General features: G+C 40.1%; 1 protein-coding gene across 1 annotated transcript in view; it reads right to left on the bottom strand.

Annotated features, from left to right (window-relative positions):
* The window catches only part of LOC139654067 (sickle tail protein homolog), a gene marked incomplete at its 3' end in the record, with an annotated part of 53,097 nt that extends 36,034 nt beyond the window's left edge, over window positions 1-17,063 (bottom strand). Inside the window, exon 1 of the mRNA XM_071531090.1 lies at window positions 16,778-17,063. Within this exon, the coding sequence (XP_071387191.1) occupies window positions 16,778-17,063 (286 nt within the window). The remainder of the gene's footprint in view (window positions 1-16,777) is intronic.
* Between the last annotated feature and the right edge of the window lie 1,616 nt (window positions 17,064-18,679).

Genomic DNA, 18,679 nt, shown 5'->3' with positions numbered 1-18,679 from the left:
AGCAGTGACCTTTCATAAAAAAACCCCAATCCTTCCAGCGCTATTTAATTCTAAATGCGTCGTTTAATACACACAGAGTAGGCTTCTCATGACCATGTTGTCATATTCAATACTTTTCCACAAAGGTCACACAGTGAGATCATGCCTGTGTTTTGACAGCGTAGCCTAATATATCCTCAGCTTAACTTTAACCACAGCCCCACACTACCCATCCATCTGCTTAGCACAGAGAATTAAGAGGTGGTAGAAAGGGAACTTACTGCGTTAGCAAATGTTTGATGACATCAAATCTATCCATTCTAAGTATATGATCTACCACAAAACCGATTGTTAGGTCAAGGTTAATTTGATAGTTTTTATCATAATGAAGAGCGATGTTCAAGCAAAAATTGGCAGTAAAAAAAAAAGTAAAAATTGTTCAAAATGTAGTTTGGTAACCTATGTCTAATAACTAATAACACTGACTAAATAATATGTTATCAGTGATCAGTAATTGCTACACTTTGTCCCCAGAAAATTAGTGGATATTAGCAGATTTGGAAGGTTTGGTGGCAAATGATATTAGACTATCCCAAAGCTCAATTGAAAATAAAATATCTAACGTTATGGCCTTTAGTGGGGGAAATGTGCAATATCTTGGTGTAGGGCATCTGTGCAATATTTGACGTTATGGCTTTCATTGGGGGGAACGTGAAATATCTTGGTATAGGGCATCTGTGCAATATTTTGGTGTAGGGCATCAGGCAATATTCTTGGTGTGTATGTTCTGGTGTATATGTATACGGATATATTGTGTGTATATGGAGAGGTTGTGTGCTGCTACGTCACCTGTGTTCTCTTGAATGCCAAAGACAAATTTCTCCTAAGGGAGACAATAAAGGCTTATCTAATCTAAAAAACATGGTGGGATCACAGAATACAATCTCCATTCAGCAGTTTACCCACCTGCTCAACTAACTCAACATCTGCTGCTGAGACACAAGCAGCAACTTGCTCTAACTTGCGAGCAGCTCATGCAAACCTTTTCACAGAAGGAAGAGGTTCCCTCATACCATGTGAAGCACAAATTAATGGAAAACTGACATTATGAGTTCTGAGTTGAGGGCTTCAGTCGGCGGAGAGCTTCATGGGCACTGTTGTCCAAATGGTGATGAAAAAAAACGAAAAGTCAACTTTTAACTTATTAAACAGATCATTAAACAAGATATGACATTAATGTGTGCTGAGTGTCTCTGTGACCCAAAGGTCACATTTTCATCTCGTAAGTAATGACAATTTGTGTGCTAACACCCTTCTTCTACAAATGTCTGGTCATGGCACATGCATTCACCTCGCTTTTACAACATTTGACACTGTCCACTTTTACATGCTCAAAGTATTCTGGATAGTAGCTAATATCACGGATATGGCCATATTGAGCATAGAATTATAAGGTTCTATCTGCCTTCAGGCTAGTTCTAAGATATTGAGCTTCAAAGTTTTCAGCATCTATTGAGTTAAATGGAGATGGGTCCTTTTTTTTTTTTTTTTTTTAGAAATTACAGACTCAAAAATCATTATTTTCAAAAAATAACACCACACATATGTCAACAGGCACTCATAGAATAGGTTAATGCGACTAACTCAGTTTTGACAAAAAGGTCAGATAGAACCTTATAATACCAAGGTCACGTAAATACTATTTGTTCCTCTTCCTATCCCAATTACAAATATCCCAGAATTCGTGAATGGGCAGAATATTATATTCCCAGTCAGTAATTTCAGGGAGGGGTGACTTAACTGATACTGTGACAATAATGATACGCTACAATATATTTTATTGTCCCTGTTGGGGAAATTTGCCTCGGACTCACAGGGGACTCAATGGGAATATGGATTATTCAGGTTATTGTACATGCCGTTACATCTAACAACTCCTAAACAAAGTATTACAAATAATCTCAGAATACTAATTTGCGTGTTAATGCACTCTATGAAAATGTTGCTTCCTTGCAAATATTAGCGACTTGAGTTTTGCAGCATTGTATCGAAACAAGACATTGAATTGAATGAAGAGATAGAGATGGTGGAGGAGGAGCAGGAGAGAAAAAGGAGAGAGCAGCGCAGAGGTGAGGAAGGACAAGGAGTCTCTATTTCTCTATCTTTACATCCACTGTTTCACGTCTCCTTTCCCGTTCTCTCTCTCTTTCATACACTCTCTCTCTTTTCCTTTCTCTCTCTCCCTCTCTCCTTCTCGTTGACAAAGCAGATCTGATTGATCTAGTTCAGCGGTGGCCTGGAGGTAAATCTCGGCTCTCCACTACACTAGGCAGCACTACGTGGATACTTGGGTTCACAACACGGCCAGTCAGCCAGCCAGCCAACCAGCCAGCCTGTCAGTCAGCCAGCCAGTCAGCCAGTCAGCCAGTCAAAGGAATAATATGTGACATTTTCATATAAATAAATGTCCGTTTTGCTTCGACTGATATAACACAATAGCACTCCAAGCTAAAGGCAGTTCATGAAAGCTCTGACATTTGCTGTTCTAATGCTAAGTTCACGTCATATCGCCCGCATTCAAAATCATATGTATTTAATATGAATTTTAAATCAGCCGTAAATGGACTTCTTGATTGCATTAGTGTCAATATAACTGATCATTTCCTGACATCTATGGATTTGCTGCCACGTTGTCTGTGTGTGTGTTGATGCACTTTTGCAACTCGTAGTAAAGGAGGCTGACATGGCAGCTCGTATTTACTGTAAATCCGACATGATGTGAACATGGCGTAAAGATGATGTCACCTTCTATAGAGTACAGCAGGTGGTGACATCACCTGGCACCAAAGATCAGCCAATAGTAGACGGCAATTTCACTAGCATGCTTGTAACAACGCATTATGTAATAACTCGACAAAATGTAATGAATTTTCACTTCATTATGTAATAACACCCGCATTTTGTAATAATCGGCCGCATTTTGTAATACACAGCCTGAACGCAATATGTAATTAATTTCCCCGCATTTTGTAATAAATTATTACATATTGCCGTGGAGTTGGGAGTATGGGAGTTGCACTTTTTTTTTGATGAAAATGTAATAATATGGTGCAATATGTAATAACCAACCAAAATGGATGTCTTCATTCATAAAAAATCGTTATAACATTATAACAACAATGTTTATTTTATGCAAATAGCATATTTTATGCTATTTAGACTAAGATCAGAGTCAACTATAATGGCGGTCTAATTTAATATTTGGGAAGTTTAATTAAGCTTAATTGTTAAAAATATAACGTGTACAGATGAAGACATCCATTTTGGTTGGTTATTACATAATGAACAGTATTATTACATTTTCATCATAAAAAAGTGCAACTCCCGCATTTTGTAATAACCACCGCAATATGTAATAATTTATTACAAAATGCGAGGAAATTTATTACATAGTGCGTTCAAGCTGTGTATTACAAAATGTGGCAGATTATTACAAAATGCAGGTGTTATTACATAATGAAGTGAAAATTTATTACATTTTGTCGTGTTATTACATAATGCGGTGTTATTACATAATGCGTTGTTACAATGCTTTTTACCATTAGATGTCAGGCTTTACACAGATGTAGGTTTGGGGTTTAGTGACTCTTTAAAATTTGTCCATGTACTTCGGGACCAAGCATCGTAAATTCTCCGTTTTATGTGTTTATGTCGGCCTATTTTGGTATTTTATCATTCTGTTCATTTCATTTAGCCCAAATATAATCCATTGTCATATGTCTCGAAAATGTAACCTTAAAAATTATGCTTCACTATAGTGCAGCGTTTCCCAATCCTCTCCTGGAGTACCCCTTGTCCTGCATGTGTTAGATCTCTCCCTGCTCCAACACAGCTGATTTAAATGATCAGCTTGTTAACAAGCAGCTTCAGGGGTTCATAAAGAGTTCATCACTTGAATCAACTGTGTTGGAGCAGGGAGAGATCTAAAACATGCAGGACAAGGGGTACTCCAGGAGAGGTTTGGGAAATCCTGCTCTAGTGAGCTAGCTAGCTAAGTGGCTACAGCTATGTGGTAGGTCAGTGGTTCTCAACCTCTTTCATATCAAGGACCCTTAAGGTAGTCCACATTAGGGCCACGGACCCCCATTTGATGAGATTTTGTCTCTCGGACCCAAATCTGAGAATATTTTTATTGTGAGATATGATTTTGTCCAGAACTCCATGACTATCTGTATTGTAGGTAGAGAGATAACAGAGAAACTATGATCAAAATAGCCATTTTTCACATTCTGTAATTGTTCTTGTAAATGAAATAATGAAGTTTAACGATTCACCAATTTGCTGGGGACCCCCCTGAGATGCCCTCAAGCACTGACCAGGGATGCACAGAACAGAAGATTGATAGAATTAGATTGAAGATGTTGGATTGGAGAGAATGGAGGATTTTTTTTTTTTTGCCTATTTGTGTGTAGAATCTAGTGTTGGTGGCGTTCGTTGGGTTCGAAGTAGCATAGCTAAAACATAAGGGACACAGGAGACTCTCAGGTCTCCAGGTCTGCTAATCCTTTGCAGGCAAATGCTTTTGTGTCCACAGGATTACACTGAGTGGATAAGATCCCTGCCTCCAGAAAAGCACAGTGTCCTGGAAAACCCTCTGCATTTTTGTTTCCCCTTTTTATATCCCTCCAACATGAGGACGGATTGTGTTTGTCATGCTGGTTTGTTTTTATGTAAATCCGTCCACCAAGATATGTTCACAATGACCTGACAGAGCCAAGAAACAGACAAAAAAAAAAAAAAAAAAAAAAAAAGAATGCTATGGGACAAAAATGACCTTGAAATAAGAAAGTAGGCCATGGCACCCGGGTGATGCTGCTTCTTTACTGTAACTGATCTTCTTCATTTGCATAAAATCACATATTAACCCCAAATGTTGCAATCATGTTGGGCTTGTCATTTAACCCAAAAAACTAAAAAAGGAAAGTGTTACTCATTACTCGTTACATATTTCAATATGAATATTACGCTACTTATTAGTAATAGCGGTAATTTATGACACTATTTGTATTACTCTTTCTTTACATCTGTCTTTGCACTTCGGCGTGAATGATCAGGGAAATCAAATCAGGCAGACAGATGCAAGAATCAATGAGTTTTACGTTTATCCACATATATTTGCATACTTTAGTATTTTTTTCTCTATATCTTATAACTACAGTCTGCTTGCTGCTTGTCATGTTAAGTCCAGTTTGGGAGTCTGTCGCCATGAGTTTGCTGTTATGATGCAGGTTTCTAAGGAGATTTGACGTATTTGCAGTGGAGAGATTTTTTATTTTTTTTTTGTACCTGCGCACTATTTACAGTTAATAACAATATCCTTGTCATCATTTGGCTCTATAAAATCAAAGAGAAAGTCAACTTTTCTACCATTTCTCAGCAAATTAGTGGTAATACTTCCACCTAGAGAAAGTCAACATACAGTATCTACTAATTTGTACCTAAGCTGGCTCAGTGCATGCTTGCTCTATAATTATGACAAAATCTAATTAGGGTCCTATTGGATCCAATGTAATATATTGGATAATACAACTTCAATCTCATAGAAGGAGTTTTTTTTTTTTTTTTAGTTTGGAAAGTGCAATATTGTTCTTGAAATTGATATAGTAATTTGATACTCTGTTGAAAAGTAACATGACTAACATGTTACCACTCAACATAATTACAGAAAATGCTGTATAGTCCTTAAAAGAACCCGACTCTGACTCCTTATGTCTTAAAATAAATAAATGAATAATGTCAAATGCATCAGGTCAATTTAGTCTGAAATAATCTCTGTCTTAAGCAAATAAATGTTGATGTTGTTGATGAACCTAATTTCATGTATTTCCATTGACTTGGTTGTGCCATTTGCTCATCCTCATATATACTGCACTAAGAGCTGAGATCTGTTTCTATGTGTATATGGGAAATAGTAAATGGGAAAGAGTGAGAGAGCATGAGTTTAGGAGATAGAAAGTGAGAAAGAGAAAGAACATCACTGTGTGTGTGTGTGTCCCTCAGTACTCTCATGCATCTATAAATGCTTTTCCCTCTGAGACAAACATGGGCCAAACTTGAATCCTCTGTCAGACTCCACACTTGTACATTTCATTTTTTTTAGTGACCCTTGTATGAATCCAATGACACATTCATTTAACGTTTATTTGCATCGAAAAATCAACAGAGATCCCCATTGACTTCAGTTGTTTTGGAGAAGGCTGCTACCAAGTTGTGCTGGCAGCCTCTCTGTGTGTTATATGGACTAACAAATTTCACCTGTGTTTCATTTTGGCATGAGGGGGAGTAGATGATGACAGAATTTTCATTTTTGGGTGAACTATTCCTTTAAAAACAAACCCCCCCCCCCCCCCCTGCGTTTCTCCTACCAAAGGATTCTACGAACCGGAATAGCTGCCTCCACAGCGACCCCGCGATCCCAAAAATAAGCTCCGGAAATTAAGTCATGATTCATATTCATATTTGCGAAGCGCTAAACGCGTAGCGGGCCATTATCAAAAAAAAATACACTCTGGTGAGAGATCTGGTTCCGCGAGCCCGAAGCAGCTGTTTCCCAGGGCTCTCGGGGTGCTCAGCGAGGCGTACGAAAAAAAAAAGGAAAGGATGAACAGAGGAAAAGAATATAGAAACGGAAAAGCGTAGGGATGCGGAAGAAGCTGCGGGGGGTCGGGGGATAGGACCGGACAGGCGGGAGGGGACGGGAGGGGACGGGAGGGGACGTCCGGGATTGAAAACCGCGCCGCCGCTGTCAGAACTAATCACCGAGGTCGGAGAGAGAGAGAGAGAGAGAGAGAGAGAGAGAGAGAGAGCGGCGGAGGAAAAGTGAGGAGAGAGAAAGACAGACGAGTTGAAAAGGACAGAGCGGTTATGCCACGACATGGGGGGGGGGGAAGAAACAATTTTTCACAATGCTGTTGGGATGGAGAACCCAGATCTTTCAGAGAGCAACCCATAATACACCGAGGACTTGATTCACTAAGGCCATCAGATTTGTTCCCATCCCAGCAATTAAAGAGGGGAAATCCTGATTGGACGCTTTGGTCTGCGCAAGATTTTTTGGAAATCTTAAAGGAGTAGTTCACCCAAAAATGAAAATGCTGTCATCATCTACTCACCCTCATGCCAAAATGAAACACAGGTGAAACTTGTTACTCCATATAACACACAGGGAGGTTGTCAGCACAACTCGGTAGCAGCCTTCTCCAAAACAACTGAAGTCAATGGGGACCTGTTCTTTAGAGCAGTGATTCTCAACCTTTTTCATATCAAGGACCCCTAATTTAGTCCACATTAGAGCCACAGACCCCCATTTGATGATTGTCTCTCAGACCCAAATCTGAGAATATTTTTATTGCTAGATATGATTTTGTCCAGAATTCCATGACTATCTGTACTGTAGGTAGAGAGATAACAGAGAAACTATGATCAAAACAGTCATTCTCCTACATTCTCTAATTGTGTTCACTTCTTGTAAATGAAATAATGCTGAAGTTTAACAATTCATCAGTTTGCTGGGGACCCCCCTGGAACCCCCTCAAGGACCCCTGGTGGTCCCCGGACCCCACGTTGGATCCGATTTGGATCCAAGAGACAAAATCTCATCAAATGGGGGTCCGTGGGCCCTAATGTGGACTAAATTAGGGTCCTTGATATGAAAAAGGTTGAGAATCACTGCTGTATGTAATCACAATAAAAGTTTCTGACATGCGCAAAATAGCCTACAGATTCTAACCCCACAATGACTGGGCACACGGGGTGAACGTGACATATTTTGATATGTTGGCAAGCTCCGGGACTGTTGTATGGACTAACAAACTTTACCCGATTTTCTACTGGCATGGGCGTAGATAATGACTGAATTTTCATTTCTGGGTGAACTATTCCTTTAATAACAAGTGCAGCCTATGCCAACAAAAGGAAGTCATCGGAATGAGTGTTTACATGATGAAATTTTATCCATTGACCGGATTATGAAAGGGTTATACACCAGCCCTCTCAAATGGAATGGGCCAGTTTATTCTGATTGAGGTGGTTATATGAGGCATTTTTATTCTGACTGGGCTACTATTCTTCTTTACCACTGCAAGAAAAACATTGCTAAAAAGATTTCTTCATAGTCAAATAAATAATGGGAACATACTTTGTCATTCATCTAACTGAGATTACCACATCCTCCCAACCCATGACACTAAATTATAACAGACAAGACTGACATGATGTTGGATCTATCATCATCCTGATTTTCAGAACACCTCGAACTGTTTGACATGAAGACTGTTATTGCATCTGACTGCCAGTTCCTCTGCGATCAGAAAGGAAATAAATATCAAAGTAAAATGTGCCTTAACCATTGAGATGATTTTACACGCACACACACACACACACACACAGTAGTTGGTGGGTGATATATATATATATTGCTATGGGGGTATAAAAAGTGGAGGAGAGAGCATTTAAAATAGTATAGTTTCAGGGTAATTGCGGGTGGGGGGGGTGGGGGCAGGAGAGAAGAGATGAAAGCGGAGGAGGAGAAGAGGAGGGAAAGGAGGAGAGAGGGGAGGAAAGACGGAGACGAGGCGAGAGAAGGAGGACGAGGAGAGGATTATGGTTGAGATGTTACCGAGAAGCCCCACACTGCTACTGGTGGTGCTCATTGTGCAAATGGAGTTATAGCCGGTTATAGCCTAGTGGCTGTGTGTATATGTGTGTGTGTGTGTGTGTGTGTGTGTGTGTGTGTGTGTTGACAGAGATACATAGCCTGGCAGCAGCAGCTGGGCAGAGACAAGACAGACATGGGAAATGTCATTTCTGCTTGTTAAACAGCACACAAGTGCGCGCGCACACACACACACACACACACACACACACACACACACACACACAGACACATAATTCCACAACCATTTCCTCGGTTGGGGTCCATGTTGCCTGCAGTTGTTCTTAAAATGAAATATCTTAAACCTTCAGGGAGAGTTTTCAGTTCTTTATCCAGAGGACTGCATGATCCCTGTTGGACCAGATTAAACAGTGAATTGTAAGATGTTAAAAGGGTTCATGGTATCAATCGTAAATCAAATTTTTCACAAAATAACTTAAAAGTTTGCCTGTTGGAAATTGTAAAATTGATTTTCTCTTTGTTCTTCTACTACCAGCTACAGCTTGATAGACAGGATTACAGGAATCTGGTGATGGGACATTGACAACTGTAATTCTATACAGTTACTAAAAAATCACAGTACTTAGATTTCAGATTGGAATCATAGGTGATTAATTATTGGGTTACTGAAAAACATTAAAAATCAAAAAAGGCATTTATTAAGAACATAAAACCTTTTTCACATCTTGAAAAGGGCTTAGTTGCTTAGTTATCGTTGTAGATTAAAGGGGATCCTAATGAAGAATAAAAGATAAAGGGTTATCAGATTAGCACAGTCAGATTATGTCACTTGAGGTTGGAGTAATCCAGTGGTTCAGATCCTTTATTATACACTGTGTAATCTGTAACCAATCATCTTGAAAGTTACCCTCCCCAGCCATGCCTATAGATACAACATATTACTGCAGCCCCAGTTCCCTGCATCTGAAGCTCACTGCTTTGGGCTGATCAGTGATCAGCCGGAGGGAAGTCTCTCTGAGCAACATGTTAGCCAAATGTGACGCATTCCCCAGGGAACCACCGATCGAACGTTTCCCATCATCGAATTAATACATCACAGAAAATACTAAAAATCTTCAGTTGAAGAAATCACGTTTTACAGTGTCCAGTCTCCAGCCAGAGTGTTTTAAGATACTGAAAACTGCCTTTAACTCTATGGAGGACTTGGCAAATCGGTCAATTACATGTGGATAAATTGTGCATTCAAACGCTGTCGGGTTTATCGGGTTCACGATGACCTCCATGTTTGCGTTTATTTCCTGCCAAAAAGCACATGAGCGTGCAAGTCGTGTGTTCCGCTTCACACCTCTGAGAAAAAGTACATCTGAAATTTGTGCCATAACACGGTGGGGGAAAGCAGGTAGAGGGTAGAGAGTCCATAAAATAATCCATTAACCAAAAGTTCAGCCACTCAAACAGAGGTGGTAGAAGTACACAAATTCCTTACTCAAGTAAAAGTGCAAATACTCATCTAAAAATATAGTACCACTTCAAATTCTTTACTCAAATCAAAGTACAAAAGTACATGGTCTTAAATTTACTTACTAGTATAAAAGTAAAAGTAGTTGTCTAAAAAAGTCATTTCTGATGTACTAAACTGGTTCTCGAAAAAAAAGAAAAAAATCAGTTGATGATTTCCCGAGAGTGTTTCTAGAAAGTAGAGTAGGAAGTATAGATTTTTCTTTTGAAATGTAGTGAATAAAAGTAAAAAGTCTGAAGTGAAAGAAAAACTTGGGTAAAGTACAGATACTTGAAAATCTTACTTAAGTAAAGTAATTTAAGTAGTATAGTAACAAAGTATTTTTACTTTAACACAAAGCACAGCGGTGAAAGTTGCTAGTAGCAGAGAGCGCAAGAGCTAGCATTAGCATTAGCTAACTAACCTGAAGTAACAAAGGGGATAATGTTGCTGAAAATAAAAATGGAAAAGAGAAAGTTAGTGATTGCTCTGCTTGTTCTTGAAGAAGAGGATGAGGAGTCCATTCTGAAACTGAGGATGTAGCTGAAGTTAACGCTACTCACTGGGAAACTGGGAGAGGCTGCTCTCTCCCCTCCAGGCGCTGCTGTTTTCTCTGTGTGATGCTGAGGTAATGCACGGAGCCGCTAAAGTTGAGACTTGTTCAGCTTGGAGCCCAGGGCACTGCCCCGAAACACAACGGCAGCCGCATAGTTTGGAGGAGACTGACTGAAGAAATAACTGAAAAAAAAGTCCCATGTGATCACAGCCTCAGTCGAGTCCAAGTCAAGTCTAAGACCAGGGGCCGGATTCACAAAACCCTCTTCAGAAAAAAAATCTTCTCAAGTGCCATTTTTTTTCTTAACTTTAGTCTTAAGAAAAAAAAATAGGGAAAAATGCTATTCTCAAAAACAGTTCTTATATATTTTCTTAACTTTCTTCTTATGTTTCTTCCTATGAAAAAACTTAGGAATAAATGGTATTCTTGAAATGAAAGTTGTCAAATTTGTTGATTTTTTTCTTAACTTTAAGACGGCCCTTCACCTGTCTTAAAACTCCTACAGTGAAAAGGTAAGCCTCTAATATCATATATTTAAACACAGACAAGTAGGTTATAGTTCAAAGTCTTCATAGGTTCCCCTACACCTAACATTAAGATGAACATTTATTGTAAAGCTTTATTTGGTGTAGGGCCAGGTAGGCCTCTGTCTCATGTTTATTGAAAATAATCTAGCAAATTTTACAGTTACCAACAGCAACCAATGTTTAAATCTTTGCTCTAGTTGCTCTAAATAGGTTTTTCCCCAATTGTTTTGTAGATGGAAGCACTTTGGGTTGCCTCCTAGCCTTGTCTCCTAGCCTCCTAGCCTTGTCTCCTAGCCTCCTAGCCTTGTCTCCTAGCCTCAATGGCAGTAAGCCTAAAGTTTATTAACCAGAATTAATTCAGGCCCTATTTTCAGAAGTCCTTAAGTAGGAAAATTAAAGAAATTTGTAAGAAATTAAACTGTTACTAAATAAATATTGAGGAATTGCACTTAAGAGCCTTCTCAAGAACTTCCTACAATTCCCTCTTATGTAATTTCTTAAGATCTATCTTAAGAACACATTGGTGAATCTGGCCCCGGGTCCGGATGAGTTCGAGTCAACGCCAGATCCAAAGGCGGTCGAGACCAAGTCAAGACCCAGACCAGAACAAATCGAGACCACAACAGGCAATAAACTGTTTATTTCTTTCCAATTGTAAAAAAATAACGATTAAAGAGTTTCTTAAGGATGAACAAAGATTTAGAACTACTGGCAGGACAACATTGCTCTGCACTGTACCTGTAATCATCCAACTAATGTATAGGATTTTGACTAATCAGTGTACAGAGGTTTGAGGACCATGACATACACAGGTTTCTACAAGTCTACTCGCAAGTACAAACAAATTTCTCACAATTGCTCTTTCTGGTTGGTGTAATCAAAATCAGTCACACTGGAAATTGACAAACACATTGCGTATCTAAATGAGGTTCTGACTCGCTGTACAGGAATGTCGCTGGCCAGTGAGCTCAGAGGCAAAATGATTGCTTCCCACCTATGAAGAGTTCTCAAACGATGCTCAGCATTCAATTGGTGGATCCAGTCTAACACGGACAGCATGTTATTACAGTTGGAGCAAAAAATATATCTTCAGAATTTCAAATGATTTAGATTGGCAAGACAGAGTCAAGTCAACATCCAGCAGTGGCCGAGACAAGTCCGAGTCAGACCTTTTGCCCGAAGCAATTACAGAACAAATAAGCACAAAGTCTACGGTCATACCTTTATCACAACAGCTTATCCGACAGTAGCCGCGAGGTTAGAGAAACGCACCGCCGACTCCAATCCGTCGGGGGAAATCTGGACGATGACAGTGAAGGAGGAGCGCTCTCCCGTACCTCGACAACAACTTCTGTGGAAATGCCCCTGAGCAATGCCTCTTAAACCCTTGCCTCGTGCGGAGCCGCACCACAACCGACAGCCAGAGGACTGGTTGTACTGGGAGTGTGTGGATGTATTTAACCCTCCCTCCCTTAGGCTATTGTTGTAAGGATGTGAACGTGTCACTAGGCAAGATTTTGATGCGAAAATCCATCGTCTTATTAGTCTAAATTCGCAAAAGCGGGGCTGCGACAGAGAAGAGCGTCCAATCCCCGCTAATCGGGACACCGTAGATTCTCGCTAATTGCCCAAATTAAATTCTGGTGTCAGTATGGTCACTGAAGGGGTATGGTCTCCACACAGGAGGTGATGAATCCAAATTTAAGATGGAAAGAGTCTACGAGTGTCACGTTTTGTCACATGGCATGATTTAAGAGATGGCTGAGTACAATGTGAGATGTACAATTTCAGTATTTTATGATGTTTATGGAATATTGCGTTCTTGACAATGCTGGGACAAATGTGGCTATCTCCGTCATGAAAGCTGGTCACTTTTCTTTTTCGTCCCGCTAAGCCCGCTCGTATACACATGCCAAGTTGGCAACATCACATGTATCTATCTGTTACGATTTACTGGCAATCACGCCATACCTCTCTCTCGCTCTATCTCTCTATATCTCTCTCCCTCCCTTTTCCCTGTAGCTTTTGAAGTGGCGAGCACAGAGAGAGATTAACTCCACTTTAGTCAAAGGGGGGGAATGTGATGATACGAGAGGGAATGTTACTAATCAGCACCAGGCTGTAATCCACAGGGACTAGCCGGGACAATACTGCTGGACTCTAACTCCCGGCTCAGGAATGTATGACAGGACAGAAAAACTTGCAACCACTGACCGGGGGAAATCTGATTGAATACTGTACATACAGAAATGTGTGTGTGTGTGTGGAGAGAGAGAGAGAGAGATGGGGTGTGAGGATAAGTTTTCTCAGAGTGGCACCCACAGCAGCCATTTCCAATTAGGCAATAGTTTCCTCAAACAGGACAGTCACTACCTCACAACCAAGGGGCATGAGCTAGAAGAAGGTAGAAAGAGGAAGAGTGGGCGTGTCTTGAAATTTCAATTCGTTTATAATGCAAAACAGAGGAAAGTGCGCTTTGAAGGCCAGAAGTCTCAACAGCTGGCCAAGTAATCATTGAGTCATTCGTAGAGATCAACAGCCCTGTCAACCCCAACAGATGTATTATGGTCATTGCGTGCTATGGGGCAGCAAAAACCTCACTTATTGTCCCTTCAAATACGCTAAACGTGCAATAAATGTTTTAGGAGTTCCTATATGTAGTAGGTTTAAAGCTTCATTGTGAACTTCTAGACTTCTAGACCTTTGGCATGTGACTTGTTTTGTGATTAGGCTAATTGGTCCACTGAGGTTGTCATTTTGCCAGGTAATTAAGATCCATTGACTCTTTGTCACGTAACAACCCGGTATCACGGCAGTTCGTGAAATAGTCACGAAATTTAATCTATTGATTCGTGTACATGGACACAATTTCTTCCATTTTTTTCGTGACAGTCAGCATGACTTTCAAACTAATGTATTTCAATTGGTACGTTTGCCTTCGATGCCGACGACCGGGGTTCGATTCCCAGCGTGTTCAAAGCACATTTCAACCGTAAGCCACATTAAAATTTTTAAAGAACGTTTTGCTTATTTAACCATGACCAAACCATTTCTCTAACCTTAACCAAGTTGTTTTAGTTGCCTAACCATAACCGTAACACAAGTTGTTTTATTTGCCAAAACTTACGTTTTCAAATTCGTGGTGGAGGAACGTAATTCAGGTCGTGGTGGAGGAACGTTTTTTTAGGTCGTGTTCATTTCACAAAAAAAAAGGCAAAATCGTGTCCATGTACACGAATCAATAGATTACATTTTTCGTGACTATTTCACAAACTGCCGTGAGACCATGTTGTGCATAATCCTGTTGAAATCTTGTTTTTTCTCTGCCAATAAAGCTGGCTTTTTAGAACATCCATCAGTCTCCAAGAGTGGCTGAAGACATTTTCATCAGTAGGGTTAGTGTTAGGGTTATGATCATTTTTAGGGTCATTTTACAGAAAGAACGCAAACCAAAGGAATGTCCTCGGGCTGTACAGTAATATTGTATGTGCGCGCACACAGAACACACATACACAAACATTGCCTTCGGCCCCTTGACTCACCGAAGCACGTGTCTGTAAGAAGTTAGATTAGCTGCATCATACAAAACAGGATTATTTCTTAAGAATAACAAGGTAGAGCGTGGGCTGCTATATCTCACACATTTTGCTTATTTTAAAAGAGCAAATGACCTTGGAAATGATGAATCATGCTAGAGAAAGAGAAGTAGACAGAATGTATACATTTAGTATGTTACAGATGTAGAGGGTTGTATGTTTAGTATGTTTTTGCATGGCTACTACGATATAATATAATAATGATTGATGATGGTAAGTACATGTTTTCTATTTTGGAACAGTTTTACATTATTATAGCTATTGGTGATTATGTGCTATTGAATAGTACATGCTTTCAGACTAAAAAAAATGTAGTTACAGATATTGATGATTATGTACTATTGTATAGTACATGTATTCAAGCCAAATAATGAATCATCTCACTATGATTTGAATGTATTTCATGTTTTGATGCTTCGGATAAACACTATGATTAAGAGAAAGGGTAGAAGTGAAATAGATAGTGGTATCTTTAGTGCTAACCAACTGACACACTGACATTGTAATGGGTCACAGTTCATACATGAGCCTGGAGAGCTTGACAGTAACTAAACCGACCTTGTATGTAGCTGTCATCCTAATTGGTGTAATTGTATGCAAAATACACCTTTAATTAAATGCATTACATGTCATACCGTGAGTAAAACACTGAAGGAATACAACTCCATTTAACATTTCATATGCATTGTTCCTCTGGCCCGACAGTTCAGTCAGTTTTTGTGAACACAGACAACTCTCCATATCCAGACACCAGGGAAGCAGGACTCGTGATCAAAATGTGACTATTCCATAGGACTAACATGCAGTGTAAGTTTTCAATATAAAGTATATAAACAACAAAATATATAAAACAATGCTGAACCTCAAACTGGCCAAAGCTCACTTTAACTGAAGCATACATGGCAAAATGCTTTTTACTGTAAATGGCCATGCAGCTATAATACTTTTCATTAAATGTTTGAAAATTTGATGCAACTGGTCATTTGATACAACTTCATACATATTTTCATTGCTTTTTTGTTTGTCTCATTGTTTTACTGTTATTTTGCACACACTCATAATTCATATATTTTCATGCTTTTCAATCATACATTTCTACATATATATATATATGTATATATATAAAATATATATATATATAATAAACATTGGTTTTGTCTGTTGTATTATATTTATTACCGCACATTTGCTCTATTCTTATATCCTATTTTTCTTTGCTGCATCCTATTATTATTTGCTGCTACAATGAGTCAAATTCCCTACGATGATCATTAAAATTTCATCTGATGTTACGTTACTTAACATTAAACTACATTACGCTGCATTATGTTACGCTACATTATATTGCGTTACGCTACATTATGTTGCGTTAGGTTATAATGTGCTACATTATGTTGCACTATGTCACGTTGCACTACGTAACGCTGCGCTACATTACGTGCTACGCTATGTTGCGCTATGTTGTGTTGCGCTACGTTACGTTGGGCTGCGTTATGCTATGCTACTCTATGCTACATTATGCTAAGCTACTTGTTATTTGTTATGTTACCTTATCTTGTAACACTTTACAATAAATTCTTAATAAGCATTAACTAACCCTTAATTAACAGTTAACTAATGGGTCGGGTAATAATTTACTAGTGGTGTTCGTGTTAACTAAGGTAGCTAAGGTATTAATTTATACATTATTTAATAGTCATCTTTATAAACTATTAAATAATGTATAAATTAATACCTTAGTTAACATGAACACCATTAGTAAATTACACATTAGTTAACTGTTAATTAAGGGTTAGTTAATGCTTAATAAGAATTAACTTACTGACCCTTATTGTAAAGTGTTACCCGTTATCTCGTGTTATCTAATCTCATGTTATCTTGTTGTGTTATGAAAGTTTATTTAAGGCTATCTTATCTTCATTACTGAGCAAGAAACAGGCACTTTACCTTTGGTGGAGTTATTCCCTGAATGTTTGCTAGGGGCTTCTTCCAGGGGTAGTGGTTGCGTTTGCCCATTCGGTCCGTGTCCTAATCCAGCTGCGGATGCCTGCTTCTGATTTGGGTTCTGGGCTGGGCTGGGTCTCTGGACCAGGTTCCCCTCGCTGCCCGCCCTCATCAGCCTCTCCCCAACCCGCAGCATGCACGACCGATTGCCCTGCAGCTCCTTCCTCGGGTTGGGGTTTTTGGACCCGGCCGATCCGGGCCGGCCCAGACGAGAGGAGGACTTGGACATCTTCCCCGCTGGGCTGAGCAGAGCGCTGGTTAGATACTCCAGGGTTAGTCTGGCTCAGTCCTTCTCAAGTCCTCCTACGTGGGATTCCGTTCTTTTTCCTCTCGCCTCTCCGCTCGTTCACCTCAGCTTTCTGCGCCTCTTTCTCGCCTTACTCCTCTCCTTTCTGTCCCGCTCGTTTCTTGTCCCCCTCTCTCCTGTTTCTCTCCTCTCATGAATAGGAGAGGTGAAGATATAAATATTTTGTGTCTGTCAGGTTCTGGTCTTCTTTTCTTCTCACTGTTTCTCTGAGTAAAGACTTTTTTTTTAAAATTTGGCAGCTTAGTCCTCGTAATTCTCTACATTTGTCTTCTCTCGCCGCCTCTCTCGTCCTCCATCTGTGTCTGGACGTCCTTCTGATGTGTCTGTGATGAGGAGATGACGTCTTGATGTTGTCAGGTTGTCTCTTTTGCTTTGCGTTCGTCCCTGTCCTCCTCTCTTCACCTCCTCTGCTCTGCTGTTATTTTTGCCGTCACATCGCTGCGCTCTTCTCTAGACTTCTTGTCGGTGCTTTTCCCTTCTTCTTCTTGTTCTTCCTTCTTCCCTCTGCTTCTTCTTCCTCTTCTTCTTCCCTTCACAGGCTCTTGTGTCTCTCTGCCAGCACTGACAGTGCCATTGGACTGTCTCTGTAGCAAAGGCAGTAATCAATGTGCCAAGCACTGGCTGCACAGAGAGCCTACAGGCAGTTCTCTACATATAACTCCGTCTCTTTCTCCCTCTATCTCGCTCTATCCGGAGAGTGTGGTCTCTCTCTATGTGAGGCTAAACTAAACTCTGTGAGAGCTCGTTCTCTCTCCCTACATCTATTCTCTCACCCTCCCACCCTTTCCCTCCCTGCCGCTCTCTCTCTCTCTTTTTCTACTCTTTTCAAATTTGTTCCCCACTTTCGCTCTGCCCTGTCGCGTTCACGCCGATTCCCGATGATCTCCCCTCTTCATGTTTTTTATCTCCCGCCTGCTCTCTCTCGCTATTCTCTCTGATTTCTCTCTCCCTCTCCCTCTCTCTCTCTCGCTTTTCCTCAGCTGTATTTGCCGCCAGCTGAATGGGAGTCCACATGTTCAGTCGGCCATACGGCGCTGAGCTGCCGTCGTCATTTTTACGCCGCGCTACATTCCCCTTGATGTCTCAATCCTCACGTCAGCCGGCGCCGGTCGAGGAACTGTCATCCTTCTTGTTTTTATTCGTATACCCTCTGCAGTTTGCCTCCCGTTTTCATGCCTCCACAACAATCTACCACTTTCCTATACTTTCCATTTTTACATTTCATTTCACTTGCATTCTCATTCTCATTCTCAAAATCCCTCTTTAATCTCTGCAGGCGTTACCAGTAAGAGATCCTGTCTTTATCCCCTCTGACTGTCTATGAAGAATTTTAAATGGGTTTTGCAATCCACAGTATACAGTAGCTACCAACAGGTAAAGGTACTTATCTTAGGTAAGTACCTAGTACCTTAGCTTAAGCTAATTATCTTAGAGAGTATGATGTTCAAATTCCACCAAAATCCTAGTAGAAGCAGTAGGCTACCTGCAACTTTTACCTGGAGCCTCTGCGCTACACTTGAAGTACATTCATATGAATT

This window comes from Centroberyx affinis, unplaced genomic scaffold (assembly GCF_046629955.1).
Source record: "Centroberyx affinis isolate AG114_WGS23_722 - 3 ecotype Tasmania unplaced genomic scaffold, CSIRO-AGI_Caff_v1 ptg002031l_1, whole genome shotgun sequence".
Taxonomy (NCBI): domain Eukaryota; kingdom Metazoa; phylum Chordata; class Actinopteri; order Beryciformes; family Berycidae; genus Centroberyx; species Centroberyx affinis.
This window is presented reverse-complemented; position numbering and strand designations above follow the sequence as displayed.